Here is a 15525-nt window from a genome sequence, read left to right on the forward strand (position 1 = left end):
TGAAAATTACAGTAAGTTCTTCGACTTCTGGGACTAAGATGTGACTAACTTTAGAAGTCACTGTTCTTTACCTGTTCCTGGCCAAATTTCCTGATGGCCAGCCCTTCATTTCTGAGGACTGATAGATGGATGCAGCCTGGGGGTGTTGCATCATGGGATTCTGGGAGGGACCCATTCTTGACGATATCATTGCACTGGGAGGACTAGACACTCGACCAAAGGCTGGATCTGGTTGTTGTCCCATTCCTTACAAAAATAAAACAGAAGAAATAAAAATGCCCAAATGCCTTCTCCTTAGAATATCAGATTTCTGTAGTAGTTTTATGTTTTTTTTTTAAAGCGGGGGAGGGTGGAGGGAAGTGGTAAGTATAAGATACAGAGTGCTATAAGATGCTGCCCCCAGGTATTCTAGATTCTCACCAAGATGACAACTAGAGTAACAGGCTTACTACAGAAAGGAGCACCATCTGGATCACTGAAAGGTCACAGTTGCTTCAATGGGCTTTCTGCAGAAAACAGACTCCGTATGAACTCACATCACTCCATCCCTCTTTAAAGGGCAGGGGAGTTACAATCCTCAGATGACAGGGCTCCCCAGTAGACACCTTTATCCCCACCATGTTCCTGGAACCTCTCAAAGGCTGAACTGAAGAGGTATCTGCATCACTGTAATTAATAATAAATCCAGGGCCCGGCACGGTGGCTCACGCCTGTAATCCCAACACTTTGGGAGGCCGAGGCAGGCAGATCACGAGGTCAGGAGATCGAGACCATCCTGGCTAACATGGTGAAACCCCGTCTCTATTAAAAATTCAAAAAAAAAAAAATAGCCAGGGGTGGTGTGATACACCTGTAGTCCCAGCTACTCGGGAGGCTGAGGCAGGAGAATCACTTGAACCTGGGAGGCAGAGGTTGCAGTGAGCCAAGATTGCACCACTGCACTCCAGCCTGGGTGACAGAGCAAGACCCTATCTCAAAAAAATAATAATAAATCCAAGTCACCTAGAAAATCAACGTAAAAGTCCACAAAGTGCATTCCTCTCACTGACTTGACCAAGCATTCAGAGATCAGAGAGTTCTACTATACTGGAACATGTAAGAAGGGGCAAGGGGGACAACTTTGCAGTGTTTCTTCCAAATTAAGAGTTTGGGGACTCTTAATGAGTGGGACTGAAAAAAACAACACCTGAAAAAAAATACTCAACTATGACAGGATACACCTGTCTCAATTACCTGTGTGCTGCAGCATTTTTGTTTTCCAATAGTTTAAATTAACTTTGTTTTCCTTGTGAAGTAAAGAGGGAGTGAATCGTATTTTTTTCTTTCATGTGCAACAAATGTAGTGAAGCTTATGTCCTTAGTAATGTTAACTTGGAGAAGGCATATTTACACCGTCAGATTTACCATAATTTGGTTGATATGGAAACTGTTGCGGCGGAGCTTGTGGCATTGCAGGTCCTGCCAAAAGCCCATCCATGCTGGGGGAAGCAGTCACATTAGGAGGTGGGCTGAAGGCCTGGGTTTGCTGCTGCTGCTGCTGCTGCTGCTGCTGCTGCTGCTGCTGCTGCTGCTGTTGCTGTTGTTGCTGCTGCTGCTGCTGCTGCATCATCATAGCCACCCTCTGTTGTCGGAAGTGATGACTTAGCAGCTCTCTGCTGCGTTGGGCGACCATCTGAGCATTAAGAAAACCCTGCTAATACCCAAGAAAGAGTGCAATTACATATACATAGCAAGAACCTGCCAGTTGCATACATACAGTACCCCCACAATACACCAGGTATAAGACAGAAAACACCCAGGGTCTTTTTTTTTTTTTTTTTTTTTTAAACAGGGTCTTACTCTGTTGCCCAGGCTGGAGTGCAGTGGCACAATCCTGCCTCACCGCAACCTTCACCTCCCAGGTTCAAGCGAGTCTCCTGCCTCAGCCTCCCAAGTAGCTGGGATTACAGGCATGCACCACCACTCCAGCTAATCTGTGTATTTTTAGTAGAGATGGTGCCTCACCATGTTAGGGAGGCTGGTCTCAAACTCCTAACCTCAGGTGATCCACCTGCTTCAGCCTCCCAAAGTGCTTAAATTACAAGTGTGAGCCACTGCACCGGCCAAAACACACAATTCTTTACATAAAAGCTTTTGGACCTGGTGCAATGGCTCACGCCTGTAATCCCAGCACTTTGGGAAGCCAAGGCGGGGGGATCACTTGAGGTCAGGAGTTCGAGACCAGCCTGGCCAAAATGGTGAAACCCTGTCTACACTAAAAATACAAAAACTAGCCAGCCACCGTGGTGAGCACCTGTAATCCCACCTACTTGGGAGGCTGAGGCAGGAAAATCCGTTAAACCCAAGGAATTGAGACTGCAGTGAGCTGAGATCGTGCCACTGTACTTCAGCCTGGGCAACAGTGACTCTCTCAAAAAAAAAAAAAAAAAAGTTTTCTGGCTATTGCAGGGGAAGGAGGGAGGGAGAACTGAAGAAGGACCTGAAAATTATTTGGGGTTAAAAGACAAAAGACAGGCCGGGCACGGTGGCTCAAGCCTGTAATCCCAGCACTTTGGGAGGCCGAGACGGGTGGATCACGAGGTCAGGAGATCGAGACAATCCTGGCTAACATGGTGAAACCCCGTCTCTACTAAGAAATACAAAAAACTAGCCAGGCGAGGTGGTGGGCGCCTGTAGTCCCAGCTACTCGGGAGGCTGAGGCTGGAGAATGGCGTGAACCCGGGAGGCGGAGCTTGCAGTGAGCTGAGATCCGGCCACTGCACTCCAGCCTGGGCGACAGAGCGAGACTCTGTCTCAAAAAAAAAAAAAAAAAAAAAAAAGACAAAAGACACACTGTCAAGCTTTAACATGACCAGAAACATTCCACAACGTGAGAGAACATTTAGAGGTAGAATCTGAAGACAACTTTTTCAGGAACTATGAAGGACAACTACAGGAAAATGAGGATTCAGTGTGTTGGGGTGGTGGAGGGCTAAAACATGAAACAAACAAAAAGATGGGGTTATACTTAGATAGCAGGGGTCCACCTCAGAAAATCTTGTACTTTCTTTAAACTTTCAGAAAGAGGTAGGAGGCAAGGAGAAGCTGTCTGGAGGTTCAGAAGGTGACATAACCAAAGTACAACAAGGAAGCTGATTTGGGCTCTACTAGCTACGGATCATCTCCAAAAAGCAAACTTTTATCATCTTTCTGTAGGGCATTCTAGCTCAGCTTCCACAAGAGGTTTCATTATCAAGAAAATGTAAATATCAGTACTTCCAAGTAGGCATAAGACAATGAAAATCGAGCATTTCACAGTTGTTTTTTAAAAAACAATTATAAACAATATTTCAAACCACAGTAGGGGACTGCTGTATGGTCATCTGCCTCATGCACATTAAGAAAACCCCTCAATACTGTCTCCACCACTGGCTAGAAGTAGAAGGGAATTTTAATATCCCCTCCTACTACAGGAAACAGGTCATCTCAGAGGCTATCACTGAGAACAGGATTATGTATTCTTTATTTTCTTCTTTATAATTTCAGAATTTTACCCAGTGTGCATGTTGTTTCATAATCCAGGAACAGAGGAACATTTACAGGTTATTTTAAATTCCTAAAAAGCCATGTGATAGCTGTTCTCACAGTATAGCAACCGATCACAAAGGGAACCAATTAAAAAAACACTAATCTATGGTTTTGTGTTTTTTGTTTTGTTTTTTTTTTTGAGATGGAGTCTCGCTCTGTTGCCCAGGCTGGAGTGCAGTGGCCGGATCTCAGCTCACTGCAAGCTCCGCCTCCTGGGTTTACGCAATTCTCCTGCCTCAGCCTCCTGAGTAGCTGGGACTACAGGCTCCCGCCACCTCGCCTGGCTAGTTTTTTGTATTTTTTAGTAGAGACGGGGTTTCACCGTGTTAGCCAGGATGGTCTCGATCTCCTGACCTCGTGATCCCCCCGTCTCGGCCTCCCAAAGTGCTGGGATTACAGGTTTGAGCCACCGAGCCCGGCCTAATCTATGGTTTTAATGAAGAAACCTCTCCCTCCTCTGATTCCTCCCAGTCACCAGCCAGAGAGAAGAATGGAAGAGTTGAAAGTCTTTAATACGACTGCTTTCTTACACAAGAAATTCAGAATTACCTTCATTTGTTTAACAAACATTTACTAAGAGTCAACCACAGGCCAAGCCCTGTCCTGAGCACAGAGCAATGCATGTGGAGAGGCTCATCATCCTCACCTGGGGCTGCATCATAGGCCTCATCACGGCAGCACCACCAGCAGTAGGGTTTTCCATTTTCAATTCAAGTGCCTGTCTGCTCTGATTCAAAAACTGAGGTGAGACAAGTTGGTTAGAATGCAAGGAGAACATGTCAGTCTGCCAACACAGCTTTCCAGACCCTCAGCACCAGCCAATGAGGTAATGATATCTCCAAACACAATAACCTGGCTAAGTCACATCTAAACTAGTACTTTCACAATGCAAAAAGGTCAATGTTGAAAAGTCTTAGGCTAGCATATGATGGGCTACTGTTTGGCATTGGGGAAAAAAAGGTAAAGTGCAATTTTGTAGCTTAAAGAATATCTCCACACCTGTAATCCCAGCACTTTGAGAGGCTGAGGTGGGCAGATCACTTGAGCCCAAGAGTCTGAGATCAGCCTGGGCAACATGGAGAAACCCCATCTCTACAAAAAATTAGCCAAGAGTGGTGGCACACTCCTGTAGTCCCAGCTACCTGGGAGGCTGAGGTGGAAGGATCACCTGAGCCTGAGAGGTCGAGGCTGCAGTGAGCTGTGACTGCACCACTGCGTTCCACCCTGAAACGCTGTATCAGAAAAAATAATAATACATAAATAAATTATATATATACACACACAGCAGAAACTCAAAAGATTTATAAAGTCAGGCTTTCTCTGGGATTATTCGGGCACATGGGGAAATACCTTTAAGTTCATCAGAGGAATTCTGAATAAACTCCATTAGCTTTCCCTAAATGACTTTTAGTGAAAAGAAATGGCAGAAAGTAAAATGAATGCACTAACACAGCTTTTCTGAGTACCTAAACTGACTTTTAAGAATACTTATGCAATGGAGAGTCTCTGGCTCTTTGGATTCCAAACTCAGGCATTTGGCCGTACACGGTGGCTCACGCATGTAATCCCAGCACTTTGGGAGGCTGAGGCAGGAGGATCACCTGAGGTCAGGAGATGGGCCTGGTCAACATGGTGAAACCCTGTATCTACTAAAAATACAAAAACTAGCCAGATTTGGGTGGCTCCCCAGCTACTCAGGAGGCTGAGGCACAAGAATCACCTGAACCCAGAAGGTGGAGGTTGCACTGAGCCAAGATCATGCCACTTGCACTTCAGCCTGGGCGACAGAGCAAGACTCCACCTCAAAAAAAAAAAAAAAAAAAAAAAAAAAAAAAAAACTCAGGCATTCATCTACTTATATGATTTGGTTCCACCACATTTAATAACTCAGTATGCTCAAGACATAAACAATTTATAAAAACAATTAAATTTTAAAACATTTCTTGGGGACTAAGAAAACAATATGGTAAGAAGTCATATTTTAGAATATTAAAAGACAGCTTTAGAAAGAAGAGGTTCCATTTAAAATGCTGAAATCAAGATGGTTTAAGTATTTGGTTATTAGTAATAAGGATTTTTTTCAAAAAAAACTTATCTACCTTTAAGACTACAAAGTCATCAAGTAACATTTTTCTTCCCCAAGAGCAATCCTTCCTGACTTTTTACTTTTTAATTTGTAAAATGGAATATTCTCATAGTATCGAATTCCAACACAACTACTCCTTAACAAGGAGCCATTTGTACAAACAAAACCTTACACAGAAGTAAAACAAAAATAATTTCTTTAGTTGACAGGGATAGAGTGCACCAGTAGTAAGAACACTGAGAAACACAGTCTGAAAACAACAGAAGGAGAAGCCAGAGGGAAGAACACATGACCGGTTACCTGCTGGCCCTGCAGCCTCTGCTGAAGCTGCATTCTAAGTTGCTTGGGGGTGTTTGTCCGGGGTCTCATGATGTTGGCTCGCGGGTGCATTCCTTGGAGAGGAAAATTGCCTTGCTGGTTCATCTGATTCATCATAGAGTTAAAAGATGGTGATTGTCCCTGAAGATGAAAGCCTCCTTGCATTGGAGGCCCCTGTGCTGGGTACGTCTGTCCATATAATCCTGCCTTCTGATCCATCATTACTGCTGCTTCTTGGCCTTGGAAAGCATCCTGTTTGGGTTCTAATGCCTGTCCCTTAAACACAACACATAAAAGAACAGTGAAGAACATCTACGAAAGCAACAGAAGTCAAATGCTCTAAAGAAGGTGCAAAAAAAAATCCAGGTTCTATGTCACTGGTATCCCCGAAGGTGTACACAAGAACTGCTCAGCATTTCCCATCTGCACTGTGACAGCATTTGCCGCATGGCAATGTACATATGTACATATCTATTTCCCCAACAACGACTGATAGCCCCTGATGATCTTTCCTGCTTACTGTTGAATGCACAAACCTATAGAGTGGCCCCTCCATAGCCTTTAATAAACAGTCATGGCCGGGCTCACACCTGTAATCCCAGCATTTTGGGAGGCCAAGGCAGGTGGATCACTTGAGGTCAGGAGTTTGAGACCAGCCTAGCCAACATGGCAAAACCCCGTCTTTACTAAAAATACAAAAGAAATTACCCGGGCATGGTGGCGGGTGCCTGTAATTGCAGCTACTCGCAAGGCTGAGGCAGGAGAATCACTTGAACCCTGGAGGTGGAGGTTGCAGTGAGCTGAAATTGCGCCACTGTACTCCAGCCTGGGTGACAGAGCGAGACTCCGACTCAAAAAAGAAAAAACAGTCACTACAGAATGTGTCTTTCAGAAATACAGATTTCTGAATAGCATGTTTTCATAAGGCTGGGTATGTAAACAGGAACAGGAAATGATGATGTTAGGATGTTCAGATTGGCCATTGTAAACAAGTATTGTTTAAACGAAAAAAAAAAGCTTGCCTCATCAGAATACACATGGCTTGGCTAAGTAGTAGAGAAAGATAGTTATAAAAATGAGAACTTTTAACATGAATAAAAGGTCACACTTTAGTAGTTTCACTAAATCATTTCTACAACTGCCAAAAATAGTGGGGTGTTGAAAGTAATATCACAATCATAAGTATATTTTCCATTTTAACATACTAATTGAGACCAAAAAAGTGTATTTTCCAAATTTAATGCTGGTGTCCACGAATGTAGTAATACAACACAAGTACTAGGAAAGAAACACACAGGTATTCTTGTTTGTGGCTTCATGAATTTGTACACACACACGCATGCACGCACACACACACAAATACACACTCTCCTACTTCCATGTTAATGCAACCTACCTGATTGACAAGTTCAGGGATTCCCAAAGCTCTGTCAATTTCTTCCAGGCCTGTGGCATCTGTGTTGCTGAGAAGAGTGTGCAGCTGGTCCAATAATGCTCTTTCATCACTCTGGCCTTCCAGGTTGGAAGGTGGCCCGACAAGATCATCCAGGGAATTCCTAAGAAGGGGCCTAGAAAAAGGCTTGCAATCAATTTCAATGGTGCTTTTTTGTTTCTAAGAGTAACAGATCACAGCAACCATGCATAATATTTTTAATGAACAGTAACTCAAATACTACAAACACAAATAATAAACCAAGTGGTAAAAAAGAGTGAATGGCATCAATTTAAGTTTAAGGCCCACAATTTAGAAATTGCACCAGGCCACTTTAGACCACCATATATAGCTTAAACCCCCAATCCCACCACCAAAATGTAATTGCCAAACCCTACGCATCTGGGATATAGCAGAAATGGGGGCCAGGGGAGGGTAGGGAAGGATGGGACAAGATACTCCTCACGAAAACAATGAAGAAGGAGGTAGTAATTATAATACTTGAAAATTAGCAAAATCAAACGAGTAAAAGAAAGGATAGAAATGTTGAGCTATCACTGACGTGAGTCTGCAGAAATCCCAAAATCACTTTGTCACACTTGGCCCAGAGCTCATATTGGCAAGTGTAACACAAACCCCATACACCCACAGCAAGTTGCCTCAGTTCTCCAACACATACAGGGGCATGAAGTTAAACATTTATCCTGCCTCAGAAAAGTTCTGTTAACTTGAAACTATTTGCTCTCTACTGACTAGAGAAGCATTCAAATAAATTCATATAGTTACATCACTGTCTGCTCAATAGATCAGTTCATTTTAGTTTCCTTGCTTAACTTACTGTAGAATTCCCGTTAGAGCTGACATTGACAGTGGCCTCTTGCATGCCACTTAGTAAATAAGTTACTAAGCTAAATAAAAATAAAATATCAATGAAAAATAAAAATGAAATACAATCTACAATTTTTTTTTTTTTGAGACAGAGTCTTGCTCTGTCTCCCAGGCTGGAGTGCAGTGGCGTGATCTCAGCTCCCCGAGTAGCTGGAATTATAGGCACCCGCCACCACGCCCGGCTAATTTTTTGTATTTTTAGTAGAAACGAGGGTTCACCGTGTTAGCCAGGATAGTCTCGATCTCCTGACCTTGTGATCCGCCTGCCTTGGCCTCCTAAAGCACTGGGGTTACAGGTGTGAGCCACCACACCCGGCCTACAATCTTTATTTTATGAAAAATTTTAAAGATGCTATATAGTTCTTTCACTGTCGTCACTGAAATGTTTAAAATAATTTTAGAAAACAATTAGCCAATCCTTAAAATAATTTTCTCAACAGGCAGCAGGTGGTTGGGGAGAAAAAAAGGTTTAAAAAAAAAAGTGTAATTTTCTGGAAAACTGAGGCTAACCCTCTGAAGAATATAAAACCACCAGAAACACATACTTATCTTTTTTCCCCTCCTCATGGGACTAGAGAGAGAATCATCTCACAGAGAGGCTCTCAGATGTTTGGCCACTGAATGGCCCTAATGGCTGGACAACATGGTTGTATCTCCTCCCTCTCCTGTGAATGCCACATGCACTGCTTACTGCCTCAGCCTCATTTTTACACAGTTACATGAGAAATGCCCAGCTGGCAACCAAGTACCTCAATTACAAGGAATTCTCATTCTCTCTCACGTTTGCTCCTGTGCTCCAACTCTTTTCTAAACTACCCAATGCTGAGATTTTCTACAGAGTTACAAAATAACGCCCCACCTATTTTGAGTGCCATGAGGAACTTGTTCTATTGACAACATGCCATCGGGCCAGGAACCCAGTTGGTTAGATGCTGCTGCTTGGCCATAGGGATTAGCCCCCATTCCCATGGGGAGTTCACCAGGCCCTGGGGGAGCAAAAAGAAAGCACAAATTATCAAATAAGAGCAAAAATTATCCTGAAACATCTAACTTTCTTTCTTCATGAAGGGAGCAGGGGGGACACTTACTCATTTGAAGCATCTGTTGCTGTTGCTGCGGCTGCAATATTGGTCTTGCACCTGGTATGCTATTAGACCGAAGAGGCAACGTGGGCATAGAGCCACCCACTGCAGGTCTGGGTAAAGAAGTATTATAATCTCCTCCTGGTCTTCCCATGGAGTTTGAATTCACAGGTTCCATTCTGCTGGCCTTTGAGTTTGGTAAGCCCCAGTCTCCTGAGGAAGGAGTCTGAGTCACAGTCACATTTCTGTTTGGTCCACCTAAAACAGGTAGCCATACTTAGGTCTTTTCCATATTATAATGAAATCCTTCTTATACCATATGAGTACAGCCATTATACACAACATCAGCCTTGACAAAACAGTACTTTGTCATGGTAAGAAAAGGGCTGGCCAACTGTGGAGACATAGGCCACTATTCTCATGTATTCAATAGGTTGGAAAATGTCATAGACCAAAAGACTCTTTAAGAGTTTACATAACCAAGACATAAAATAAATGAAGGATACTCATGGAAGAAACATACTAACGTTATTCAAAAAGTTATTATTTACTCCCAATTATTCAGATGGCTTAAAGTATTTTAAAGATGCTTTTCCCAAAATAAATTAATCATAATTCTAATTAGAAATAACATACCCATACTTGAGCCATAATTTTCCTGACTATCCATCATTCTTGGATTCCCACCTAACATGGGTTGCTTTGGTAACATGGGGAAAGCACTGATATTTTTCACTGGAGGACTTGAGCCAACAGAAACAGGACTATCCAGAGACACTGCTCGGTTATATGGAGGACGAATAGACTGCACAGACTGTGGACTTTTCAAACCTGTTGAAAACACAATACAAAAATATTTATTGGTGATTTAATACATAAATAATCAAGTACAAAACACAAATACCACCACGCCCCACCCAAGAATATCTTTCTTACAAAAACAAACACTGTCTTCCTTTTACAAAATAAGTACCAGCCCTCACCCAACCACTACCACCCTCCCCCCACCACCAAAAAAAGGTCTCATATTCCAAATAAATTAGAAACAACAATTCTCCAGGTCAGCTGAAGTACTGAGAACTCTTCTGTAGCCTGATATGGTCACTGATATTCTGCTTCACTTAATATTAAAAAATTCACAAATGTTCCAAGCTCCTAAAGGTTCTTGCATATTTGTACTTAAGTATACTGTTTATAATTTTATAATCAACTTAACCAGATAAGTTGCCTTCTGATCAAAAAGAAATAAAATGTAAAATTCCCTTCTAACCTTCTTTTTTTCCCCCCACTCTAACTGATCTATCCATTCTAGTTTAGGAAATAATGCTACTGAAAATGAATAATGACTATTCTGAATGATTGTGAGTGCCGCCTTTTCAATTGATACACACAATATATCTTTCTTTCTTTGTGACAGAGTATCACTCTGTCACTCAGGCTGGAGTGCAGTGGTGAGATCTTGGCTCACTGCAACCTCCGCCTCCCAGGTTGAAGCGATTCTCATACCTTAGCCTCCCAAGTAGCTGGGACCACAGGTGTGAGCCACCACGCCCGACCTACCTTTGTTAAATAGATGAAGTAAACACACAGCAACAGGAGAGGGGCTAGATAAGAACCAGCAAACACCAAAGAAGAAAACTATCTTAATTAAGTGACAAGATTCTGTTAAAACACCAAGGGACAAGTTTTAATCTAGAGTTTGAGTTGCTTTTTAATCCAATTCTCTATGGCTAAGAAAAATATATGCCCTAGTACCTACACTACTCACCTGGAATAATCAAAGATGAACATTTTTCTGTAAGTGCCATGATTACTGGCATATTAGTTAGAAGTGGGAAATTTATTTTAAAGTAATTTTAAAAAAACAGGAAAATGTCCAAAAAGCTTTCTAAAGCACATACAATATAAATTAGTACAGAAAACAGAGGCAGAATACATGTTCTGAAGTTATAAGTGCTATTTATAACCTGGTCTTAGTGTAAGAGTGTTTACAGATACGCAGAAAAGTTTCAAAGGCGGCAAAAACAAAACCTAGTTCATTCTTACCCACAGAATTAGTTCCTTGAAACACCTGTTGCTTAGTCCCCAGATGACTACCATTTGAGGATATGGAATTATTGTAAAAGTCAGAACTAGTCAGATCACCAAGAATAGCATCTAGATTATCCAAGTCTCCAGATCCCTGAAAATAAAGTTTTAAAAATTAACCTGTGTACATTACTAGACACACAGGTATAAACATACCCATCAGAAAAAACGATATATGAAATAGAAGCAAGTAAAATACAAAAATTACCTACAATGATAATGCCCACCTTAAAGGCCAGTTTATTATGACCCCCATCTCTAATCTTCCTCCTATGAGATTAAATCACTCAATTTGGTCCTTTCAAAGGGGCATTTTTTAAATTGACACAAGACATTTAATTCTCAAACTGTAGAATATTTTGCAGGTAACATTCACTAGCAATGCATTGATAATTAGCTAACAGATATCTGCATCTACATATACCTTCTGAAAATAAGTGTGATTAATAATAAAAGGGGCAAGCTGAGATGTTCATAGGCATGCTCTAACAAGGACTTCGGTCAATGAATTTGGTGAACACTAGGTTAAGCCCACATTCTAACTTTAAGCCTTTCATTTGCTCAAGTGCATATTAATATATCCTGTAAGTTTGGGAAATGCTTATACAGAATGTCATCTTATACATGAAACTTGATTTTACCTTAAAATCAAAATTATGCTGCTTAATACAAGTTTGTTTTTTTTTTCCTGATTACTTCTATCATTCTCTTAATGACCCAATCTGCCCATTCCAGCAATAAACACCTCCATGACAAAATTTCATAGTGGCTACTAAAGAGTTATATTCGCATCTTAAAACATACACATCTGTTATTTCTAAATTACATCATAATTTTACTGACACCCAAAATAATTACAAAGAAATGGCAGCTAAAGATTTAACTTTCTTTAAATAAACCTAAAATCGAAGAATTTGTATATTACATTAAATTTCTAACAGAAAAATGATGAAATATGAGCTGAAATATACAGAAAACAAATTACCTCTTCACTTGTCTCTGTCTTAATTTTAGGGTCTTTCTCTTGACTTGAGCTAGGAATGGTGGAGCTGGTGCACTGACTTATTTTATTATCCACTCCTTCCACTTGGGGCTGTAGTTCTTTAGAGAATGCATCACTAGGATCATCCCTGTCCAGCAGGTATCTAAGAAGTGCATTATTCTCCTTCTTCTTAGGACTTAGCTGCTCCTGCTTGACAACATTTCCGTCCCCACAAGAAGTTATACTGCTGGTGTCTTTCCCAGTGGCTTCTGCAGTAATCTTGGCTACTTCAGCTGGTGAATTCCCATTCTGCAGCAACTTGTGCAAAATCCGGTGCTTCTCTTGTAACAGTGACCCATGCATATTGGATGTAGAGGATACTCCTCCAGATGTAGAGGAGGAGACTCCAGAGGGGCTGGTGACACTAACAGAAGATTCTTTACAACTTGAATCTAGCGGGGAGTTGGTCAAGGAGGAATGACCCCGGTCATCAGAAGAACAGGTAAGTAACTGCAGTAATTTTTTGTGACCTTTGCTTTCCAAAGGACCCCTTTGATTCTCTGACCCCTCAACACTGCTCTCCTTACTTTCTTTGTCACTGAGGTGATCTCTGCTATTTGACTGACACATTGAACTCTCCACTGGATTTTGGTCGCAATAAAAGCCCAGCGGACTCTTGGAATCCTGATTGCTTACTTTACTTGGTTGGGTTATATTCATATTGGGAGAGTTATCCAATTTGGGGCCTGGTGATGACAGAGTAGATAAAAGAGAAGTCCCTACACCCTCACTGATGGCTTGCAGGGCACTGAGAGAGCTGCTGGAAAAGCTGTGGTTCCCACTATTGCCAGAAGATCCCATGGGAGACTGCACACCTGAATTTGAAAAAAATTTAGGAAAATAATTAGACTACCAGTCACTGTAACAAAATACAACTTAATTACTCAAAGTTTATATTATAAAAGAGATTAACTTTACAAGAATTACAGTAGTATGGAAAGAAGAATTACTTAAAAAGAAAAAAAAACAAAGGAAATGTCAACATAAATACCTGCAACAGGAGAAAACTGATGTGAGGCTATCTTTGGACTCCCACGATTACGAGGAGAAATCATGATATTCTGCTGGTTTGGGGCAAGACCAGGACTTCCATGTGGGGGGCTACTCATGCTGAGCCCATAGTTGTTGTTCTGGTAGGAAGATGGTGATTGCATGCCTGGCCCAGGGGTCAATGAGGCTATTGTACTGGAACCCCCATACCTAGCTCCACTCATCTGCCCTGTGGTGCTAGGGTCTGCCAAGCCATAGGCCCTGCTGCTCGGCATCTGTAAGCCTTGGTTTGGCGACATACTCATGCTGCCTACTGAACTGTTGCATCCAGCCATAGGTGGTCTAATCCCTTGTCCAACAGGATTTGGGTTTGGTCTATATCCATTCTGTTCTCTGCAAAACAAACATCAAACTTTTACTAAAAAATTATAAGCATGCATAAAAGCCTTTCATCAGATTTAAAATAAAATAAAATTTTTAAACACCGGCCAGCTACAGTGGCTCACACCTATATTCCCAGCATTTTGGGAAGTTGAGGCAGGAGGATCACTTGAGCTCAGGAGTTTGAAACCAGCCTGGGCAACACAGCAAGATCATGTCTCTACTAAAAATTTAAAAATTGGCCAGGCATAGTGACACACATCTGTAGTCCTAGCTACTCAAGAGGCTGTAGTGGGAGGATCGCCTGAGCCCAGGAGTTCGAGGTTGCAGTGAGCTGTGATGGCACTACTGCACTCCAGCCTGGGCGACAGATCAAGACCCTGTCTCTTTTTAATAAAAAAAAAAAAGAAGAAGAAGAAGAAAGAAAGGAAGGAAGGCAGGGAGAGGGAATTTAAAAAATGGGATGAATTAACTACCCAGGAACTTAACTTTTTAGGCAACATTCCAATACCTAGTGACAATTCCAGTCTACGTATCGATCAATTATTTACCTAATAACATTTTTCAGTAAGCCACAGAATCTATATGACTAAGACCACTGTAGTATTATGAAAGACCAACAGCTATGTTAACTGGAGTTTCAGGTGGGCTTTATTAGAGTTGCCACATTATCTAGGGCTTCACCTGGAGGTACCTGCAAATTATTCAAGATAATTAATGGGTGAATATCCTCCCCTTCATGCATTTCTTATTTGCCACTACCAACACTGACAGTAACTACCTTTATTCTTAAAATGTAGCCTCAAATTTTAAATGCAGTCCCCAAAGCAAAACACATCATCAGAAATGAATGGCAAGACATGTAATCAGATTTTATATGCTCTTTTATCCACCCTTTAGCCTTCCCATCCCCTAACTTTCCTGTAAAGTATTTAATAAATAATCACTTTCACATAAAAATAACCTTAAACAAATCATAATCCAGGAATCTAAACTCATTTCATCAAACCCAATAACCTTCCTAAGTTTTGTCTCATTTTGTCCCTTCCTTTTTTACTTTAATAATAAAGCATTTTGAGAACACTGCTGCATTTCATATTACAATACACAGTAATCTATCATTACCTCTGAAGAAAGTGGGTTGAGACAAAGCCATGTCGATCATTTGTTACAGGATTTCGGAAGAGTTTGCTTTTTGTCTGTGCAGTCACTATAGTTCCATCAGCCAACGAGAATCGATATACTGGGGTTTCTGCATGGCCATTAAGATAAGCTGTTGGGGAAAATATCCCATCACTGGTAACTACAGTCAGCAAAACAAATATATATAGGAGGGGATAGGGAGGAAATATACTTCAAGTACAACATTTCTAAAAATCCAAGGAAAGACTGGATCTGCACCAAAATTATCAACAGGGTGAAATAAGAACACTCAGGAATCATTTTTCTACCCCTCACCAACAAAACAGCAGCAACTACAGCCATGTGTATACCAAACATAATGACAAACAAGATCAAGAATCAACCCCAAAACCAGGTATGGTGGTGTGCACCTGCAGTCTCGGCTACTCAGAAGCTGAGGCAGAAGGATCACTTAAACCCAGCAGTTTGAGTCCAGCCTGGGCAAGATAGCAAGGCCCTGTCTCTAAAG

At 41.5% G+C, this 15525-nt stretch overlaps 1 protein-coding gene across 6 annotated transcripts in view; it reads right to left on the bottom strand.

Moving 5' to 3' along the window:
* Positions 1-15525, bottom strand: part of NCOA3 (nuclear receptor coactivator 3) — a 158288-nt gene that overhangs the window by 4248 nt on the left and 138515 nt on the right. For 5 of the 6 annotated variants that reach the window (XM_050745123.1, XM_050745126.1, XM_050745125.1 and 2 more), the window contains 12 exons: positions 15000-15147; positions 13495-13886; positions 12447-13318; positions 11420-11555; positions 10010-10204; positions 9380-9631; positions 9151-9277; positions 7368-7539; positions 5954-6247; positions 4214-4306; positions 1405-1693; positions 72-246 (listed from right to left, as the gene is read on the bottom strand). In XM_050745123.1, the coding sequence (XP_050601080.1) occupies positions 72-246; positions 1405-1693; positions 4214-4306; positions 5954-6247; positions 7368-7539; positions 9151-9277; positions 9380-9631; positions 10010-10204; positions 11420-11555; positions 12447-13318; positions 13495-13886; positions 15000-15147 (3145 nt within the window). The remainder of the gene's footprint in view (positions 1-71; positions 247-1404; positions 1694-4213; positions 4307-5953; positions 6248-7367; positions 7540-9150; positions 9278-9379; positions 9632-10009; positions 10205-11419; positions 11556-12446; positions 13319-13494; positions 13887-14999; positions 15148-15525) is intronic. The other variant, XM_050745129.1, reaches the window with a different exon arrangement.

This window comes from Macaca thibetana, chromosome 10 (assembly GCF_024542745.1).
Source record: "Macaca thibetana thibetana isolate TM-01 chromosome 10, ASM2454274v1, whole genome shotgun sequence".
Classification (NCBI taxonomy): Eukaryota; Metazoa; Chordata; class Mammalia; order Primates; family Cercopithecidae; genus Macaca; species Macaca thibetana.